The sequence below is a fragment of the Saccostrea cucullata genome, unplaced genomic scaffold (genome assembly GCF_032062105.1).
Source record: "Saccostrea cucullata isolate Sc308-1 unplaced genomic scaffold, CSIRO_AGI_Scuc_v1 ctg2283, whole genome shotgun sequence".
NCBI lineage: Eukaryota > Metazoa > Mollusca > Bivalvia > Ostreida > Ostreidae > Saccostrea > Saccostrea cuccullata.
This window is the reverse complement of record NW_026936873.1, coordinates 58,053-66,099: the sequence shown is the minus strand read 5'-3', so window position 1 is coordinate 66,099 and position 8,047 is coordinate 58,053. Positions and strand designations below refer to the sequence as shown.

The 8,047-nt window shown below is 32.6% G+C and overlaps 1 protein-coding gene across 1 annotated transcript in view; it reads right to left on the bottom strand.

Moving 5' to 3' along the window:
* Window positions 1-4,740: 4,740 nt before the first annotated feature.
* The window catches only part of LOC134246781 (uncharacterized), a 38,129-nt gene continuing 34,822 nt past the window's right edge, over window positions 4,741-8,047 (bottom strand). The window contains exon 5 of the mRNA XM_062729142.1: window positions 4,741-5,750. Within this exon, the coding sequence (XP_062585126.1) occupies window positions 5,526-5,750 (225 nt within the window). The 3' untranslated portion in view covers window positions 4,741-5,525. The remainder of the gene's footprint in view (window positions 5,751-8,047) is intronic.

Below are 8,047 nucleotides of genomic sequence, written 5' to 3'. Positions count from 1 at the left end.
CAACCATAATTGTACAAGAATTGGAAAAACATAACATTTCCTCGAGAACACAAGTCTGATTTGGTAATAAGGGTTAAAACATTATCAAACTTAACAATAAACAGATTTCTTTACTGTAAATACATGAAGAGGCAATAAATTAGTAGTTTATTCATTTTGTGTTTTGATCGGGATAAGTTTAATTTTGATCAGGTTAGGTCCAAATATAAAAAAAAAAATAATTCTCTAAAATGTATCAATTACGTTTCAATTCCTTTTTAAAATATGATTGACAAACATGTTCTTCTCAGTTGTGACTAGTTTTACGGTGTTTTTAACCATAGGTTTAAAAGATATTCACAATCAATGTGTTTCAATTTCATAAACAACTTTTTTTTTATAAAAAAAAAAAATATAAAAGTCTTACCAGCCTTTCTCTACATATTTCACTAGATATTAATATGATACATTCATTTACAACTTTTTACTTGAAAACATCTTAGTTGGATATAATTATTTTTTTCTCATTTTTTTTAAATACAAAAAAAATTCATATATAATAATTAAGACTAATATCGACCTTTCAATACTGAAACCTTTGATTAAAAAGGATGACTCAAAAATATATCCAATTTAAAAAAAATGGTGTGCCATTCCACCTAAAGCAATTGCTGAGAAGAAGCTGATATTTAAATGAGTTTACTCAGGTGACCTAAAAATGTGCAACCATTTTATGCAATACTTCAAAAGAAAATTACATAAACGTTTTTTTTCTTTTAATTATACAAGATAGTTTACAAATTACCACAAATAAACTGAAAATGTAAAGACAAATATATGATTGTGAGCAAAAATGAATTTAAAAAATCAATTCATTCATTATGAAACATATCTTGAGGCAATAGTGTAAAAAAAAAATACCATAAATAAATTAAATTACTCCATTTCCAGTATATACATACATTAATGAAATATTCAATCATATTAATTTAATTTAATGTGTGTACTAATCCATATATCACAGAGAAAAACCTAAACTGCATTTGTAATGTATAATTAAGAAACAAAAAAAAAATATAAAAATATTTGAAAGTTAATTTTAAAATAACAAATTTTGCAATATTGCTGTGTCAATTGTCTTAAGATGAACATTTATGGTAATACATATATATACTACAAGTATTTATAAATCTAACTAAAACCATTCTCTTTTGCTAAACAAAACATTCTTTAAGGTTTTATATCCCTCTGATAAGAGGTAACAAGGAATTTAAAATCCAATGATTAGTTTTAGCAGAGTTTAATAATGAATATCCTTGTTACAGTATAGTTAACTCATTCAAATCCAAATTAAGTTACAAATATTGATTTCAAATGCAGACTAGCCAGACTTTTTACAATCAGATTTATTTTCATAAAAATATTTTGAAGAACAGTAAGTCCTGTCAATACGCAAATAAATCTTGTAGATTGATACATTTTTGTTTCTTTTTTTATTTTACATGCACAGAAAAAAATTTGATATTCTGATTTATAAAACAATGATTTGTTATGTTCTTCAAACTGATTTAGATAGGTACATAATATATCATTTTACTTTAAAATAATATATACTGAGCAAAATAAGTTTAGCAATTAAAGATTTTTAATATATCAAGTAGAAAAAGGTAGACCAATAATTTATAATGAACTTGAAATGTTAAATTCTCTTCATCTAACAAAGAAAAGGCAATATTTTTGTTAAGTCCAAGATGATTTATGTTTGCCCCTGCGATGCGTGATTGTTGATGACGTTGAGTAAGTGATAGTGCTTTGAGAGGTCTTTGAGCTCGAAAAATGGCTGAACGTAGCCTGTTTCCTACAAATTGTACGCATAACCTCACTCCAGTAAAACGACATAACTCTTCTGCATCTTACGGAGCAGCCATAAAACTGTAACGTCTCGACGTTGTAACAGTTAAACAATCATTGCTAACCGTCGTTTTTCGTTGACGTTCTAAGCGCTAGCGATTGATTACGTGTTCAGTCGTTCGGAATCAGTTCGAAAGTCAACATTTGGTGGACTGATGCAAGCAAAAGTGTTCAGCGACATCTTTTTATGAGCAACCAATTGTTAGCATCCCTATAGTTCTTTAACGTTCATTTTCGGAAAGTCCTGTTGTTTTTGCCATTAGACGTTTTTGCATTTTTTCACCAGTTTTCTCTTACAAGCATGTTCAGAATAATTTTCTAGTAAAAAAGTGTTCCCTAACCATGTGCGTTCGAGCGTAACCTTTTGTTTTATTGAATTGTCACAACGTTGGATGAAGCGGTTTCTGCGTGTCTAATTAAAAAAAGAACTCTGTCTTTTGTTCTCTTTTTCTCTATTGTTTTTTAGAAGAAGCATAATAAAACAATTAAGAAAAATATTTTTAAATCATACATACGGAAAAGCAATTGCTAAACTTATTTTGCTCAGTATATATATATTTTTAACTATCATTTATTATTTTAACATATTGTTTTCTTAAATACATTATATTTTTAATTTTCGGGTGAGATGAAAAAACCAGAAGTCTCTGTCGAGACTGAAGCTCTACTGGTTTGTACTTATAGCAAAGGAAGAGCAAAGTACTTAACTTGGAAATTGAAACTTTACAACTGCAATAGATAGAATGATGGTCCTTGATTATCTCTCTTTATGTTCTTAGTGTAGTCTACTTGCATGCCACATTATATTATAATATATTATAATTAAACTAAAACAGTATATGGAGTAGCATTTTGAGAGCATTTAACAGGAATTTCTACTTTTAGTGACCAATGCAATAATGTTCATCCAAGTCAAAAACCGATATGCAGAATTGTTTCTCTTAGTGTAGTCTCCTTTTGTGCCAAAATAAACTGAAATCAGACCAAAACTGTAGGACAAGTTGCATTTAGAATGATTTTCACAGGAATTTCAATTTTATTAACAATGCTAACACCGTTCATCGAACCAAAAATTGTTACACAGAAATATGTACTGTAGTGTAGTCAACTTGTGCGCCAAGTTATATTGAAATCAGACCAAAACTGTAGGAGGAGTAGTATTTTGATAAAAAATTGTTTACAGACAGACAAAAACCTAGAGAAACATACACAGATGCATTACTATCGCATAAGCTCTTCTGGTCTATGATCAGTAGAGGTAAAAAAATATACAGTTTTTTTTATAGAGCAGAGGGATATTTAACCTTCAGTTGACATGCAACTACATATATTATACCTTAAATTTGTTTTTATTGACATTAAAAAGGAAATGTTGCACTCCCAACAACAAATGATTCAATACAAAATATAAATTTTCTACAATCAAAGTTACCTAATCAGAAAATGCTTACTTAATGTATATATTACATTTTTCAGCTAGTATAAATCATAATTTTTATCAACTCCATTTTATACAACTTAAAATATTGCAAAATAAAGGATGTTGCTTGTGGCTCAATAAGAAGATAAAATAAAATGAAACCAATGACTGCAAATGCTGAGCATAAGTTTGCTTACATAAGCTATTTTGATCCTTGTAAAACTTTGATTGCCAATTGTGGCCCCAACCTATCCCCAAGATCATGATTAAAACAAAATTAAATCTACACTTTCTGAGAAAGCTTCATTAAGCATAGCTTTGCTGTTCTTCAGAAAATTCAATAAGTTTTTCCTTACATATTCATATGTCAACTTTTTGATACCACACTGGGCCCCACCCTAAACGCTGGGATTAGAATTTAAACATATGTGAATCTATATTACCTTCCAAGAAGCTTCCAAATAAAAATGACCAATCATGGCTTGGCTGTTCTTGAAAAGACATTTTTTTAGTATTTCCCTATTCATAAGTAACTTCAATTGTATATATAATGTTTTAAGTCCCTCTCAAAATTTTTTTATTCATTAAGAGTTGACACCAATCGGGAGCTGCAAATCTTTTCCTATACTTGGCACTCATGGTCATTGAGCAGGGGGGTCAGCACCTACTGCGACATAGCACTGGTGAGACTTCAGTTTGTACTGTCTCATCCAAGGACTGATCTCCATGTCCCACAGTGGGATTGGAACCTGCAACAGAAGGATCAACTCCTTACTTCGCAACTTTAGTGTACACGCTCTAACAAGGTGGGTGACTGTTAAACTTGGATCACCATTCCAGATTTGAACAAACTTGAATCCACACTTCCTGAGGATGCTTCCATATAAATATCATCAATCACTGTTTTGCTGTTCTTGAAAGATGTCTAAGGATTTTCTTTTAAAGTACTCCTATAAAATATCTTCTCCGCTATTGTGGCTTTACCCAACCCTCAGGGGCCAATACCTGAACAAAAACCACCACACAATGATTCCATGTTTCTTAGTTTCAAGCACAGTGGTTCTTAAGAAGAATTTAAAATGATGCCATTAATTTTTCACAAAAGCATTATTATCTCCCCTTTAAAGAATTGTGGCCCTTTATTTAAACAAACTTAAATCCCCTTTACCCAATGATGCTTTGTAGCAAGTTTGATTGAGATTGGCCCAGTGGTTCTTGAGAAAGCTTAAGACAACAAGACAACTGCTGTGGGATACCTTCTTATATCAGTCCACATTTTTATTTGAGTTGCTGCATTGTTGACCCTTTTTTACCTTTGGCATTGTAGTATTAAATGGGAGTGGACTATGGCAGCCATCTACCATAAGTATTTCACAACAAGAGATGTTTGTAAAACACTTATGCCCCCCCCCCCCCCGCACACACACAAATTGGAATTTTTCTAAGTCCAAAAGGGCATAACTCTGTCAAAAATGGTGTGATCAAACCCAAAACATTGCTTGACCAAGATATTCATCTGACTAATCTGCATACTAAATTCCATTTCAATATGTGCAACCTCTCCAAAGAAAATGAACGGAAACTGCAAATAATTGGAATTTTTCTAAGTCCAAGGGGCATAACTCTGTAAAACATGGTGCTATTATACCCAAAACAAAACTTGACCTAGATATTCAACTGATATACCTGTATACCAAATTTCATTTCAGTATGTGCAATGGTTTTGAAGAAAATGAACAGAAACTAAATGGACCGACAGACCGACTGACCGACAGACAGCAGCAGAGCAATATGCCCTCCCTTCTTCAAAGGGGGGCATAAAAATTGCAATATTTCTCTTTCATGAATTTCAACAAGTATAAAAAAAATTGTCAAATCTAAAACTATATTACAAGATACATACATTTATTTACCTTTATAATGTGCTCTATAAGCTAGCTGCAGGTCTATAATTTCAGGTAAAAAAAATCAGACAACCTGGGAGTTATAGTTTCTATGTGTTAAAAACTTGCAATTTACTTTGCACAAAAATTTGAGCTAGTTTTGGATGATTCACCTTATTTTCACATTCTGTGCAATTATTTGTGAAAAAAAATTATCAGTCCAAAACGAGTACCTGTAGATATTTTGTGTACTGTAAATTGTACTTTTATCACACAAGGAACTGTAGCTCCTTTACCATCCATCAATTTTTTTATAGATTAGTTTTCCAATTCTATTTTTGATCATCTTTGTCTCGTCTCTCCTGCATAATCTTAATGAGAACGAGTGCTTTGAACAAGACCTTACGATCTTCTCTATTTAAAAAATTGTATCGTTTACTGTAGAAAAATCTAGGCTGCTCCCCTTCCTCATATTTCAGAGATCCAGTTTTATTACCGGGGGTGGTTTTAATTTTGCTCCAAGCAGACTTAGTCACTTCAAGGTATGTTACTCGTACCTAAATTAAAAAAAAAATTAAGTGAACTTTTGTCCCTTATATAACAAGAGGTCCATGAGTCACATTGCTCACCTGAGCACTGCAACTTGAAAAACAAGAGGCCCACGGGCCTTATAGGTCACCTGAGTATTTATTGTGTAACAACTTTCAAACAGTTGAATTTGGTTTGTGTTTTAAACCAGAGGCCATGAAATTCACAATTTTGAAAGAGGCACCAGTGCTCCTCATAATTATTTACTTAGCATGCATACTCTATGTACTTAATACCCAGAGGTAGATCAGAGTAACAAAGAGAAAATGCACTTACACTTTATACCCAGTTGTGCATCTCACCTTAAAGGCACCACTGACCCATGGGCCACATATTTCAAAATTTTGCAAATTTTATCATAAAATGGTTGATTAATACCAAAGAGCAGATTTCAAAGCATTAATTTATTTTCAGACTATGACCCCCCCCCCTTTGACCCTGGGGGCATAAAAAAGCACCTTAAATTTATTTGCTAGATGCACCTTTCTTCATCATAAATATATATATAGACTTGGATCATTGGCATAAAACCCAGAAGCAAAGAAAAATATTTTTAAAGAATTAATGTACTGTAGACGTACTTTTTTCCCACAGGGTCATAATTCTGTGTAATTTCAATTTCTGTTTAATGCACGGGTAGAAAATTAAGCGGATTTTTAAGACTGTCACTATATGCCTTACATTTATATTAACTACGCTTGGACAAATATCCACAGAAAATTTTTGACCGCATTCATAGCATAAATTAATACCACGCGAAAAAAAGTACTTCTACAGTAGTTTTACTTTATAATCAATAGAGGGCCGTCCTAACACCAGAACCCCTAGCCTTGGGGCCAGAATATTCATAAATCTGGAAGAGGCACTCTTGCTCATCATAACTACATGTATGTTCTTAGTTTATTTAATACACAGAAGCAGAGAAGAAGATTTTCAAGGAATAAATGCATTTTCACTATATAATTTATAGAGCCCACCCTAACACAAGAACCCCTGACCCTCGGGCCATAAAAGTCACAAATCTGGAAGAGGCACTGTTGCTCATCATAACTATGTGCTTTATTTGCTTATTTTATACCCAGAAGCAGAAAGGAAGATTTTCAAAGAAATAATGCATTTTCACTATATGATTTACAGAGCCCCGCCCTAAAACCAGAACCCCTGACCCTGGGGCCATAAAATCTTCATATCTGGAAGAAGCACTCTTGCACATTATAACTATGTTCTTAGTTAGTTTATTTAAGGAAAAGATCCATACCACGTAAAATAACGTTATGTGACGTTATTCTCGTTTGTGACGTTATTACGTCAAACGCGCCCGACGCTTATTCTATCAAAAATGCCTGACGTCGATTTCACTTACCGTTAAAAAAAGGTACATTAATTTCCAAATAAAAGGCATAAATATACGATGTTCAGTTATTTTCCGGGATTCATGATCGAAGGAGAGTTTAAATTTAGATGATTCGTCAAACCGAAAGTACAACTAACAACAAAGATGGCATGGAAGATTCATTGTCTCAAATACAAGATAACTAAAAGACTTCGACAATCGGGTCGTTTTTTGTCTCTGTAAGTTGAAGAAATACAGAGTAACAAATAAATGGTTCTCTTGTCGAAAGTCATTATCGTTTGCTTACATGTTTGTGCATAGGCCTAGTACATAACCATTTTCGAACCACGTACGGGTCCAGTATTCAGGTACCTCACTACTTTGCTTCAATATTCCGATTTTTAAAAGTCGTTTTTCTCTTCTCGATTGTTTGAATTAAAGTATCGTCCTCTGGAGATTGACTCGGGATTTTGAAAAAAAAATTTGGAAAACTTTTTTTTAATATGTATATATCATACATAAAACAGGTATAACAAAACATTCATTGACAGATTTCTCAGGCAAATTGCGTTTTGTCGGACCCTCGAACCAAACTGTCTGCCTTCGTTCTTACTGCCTCAGGCAGACAGTTTGGTTCTTGGGTCTTCAAAGATTTAAGCATTTTCACTATATAATCAATAGAGCCTTGCCCTAACACCAGAACCCCCAACCCTGGGGCCATAAAATTTATAATTTATGTAGAGACATTCTTGCTCATCATAATTATGTACTTAAATAGTTTATCTAATACTCAGGACCAGAGAAGAAGATTTTCAAAGATTTAAGCATTTTCACTATATAATCAATAGAGCCCCGCCCTAACAACAGAACCCCTGACCCTAGGGCTATGAATTAAACAATTTGGGTAGTTGACTCAATGCTGATTACAATCAT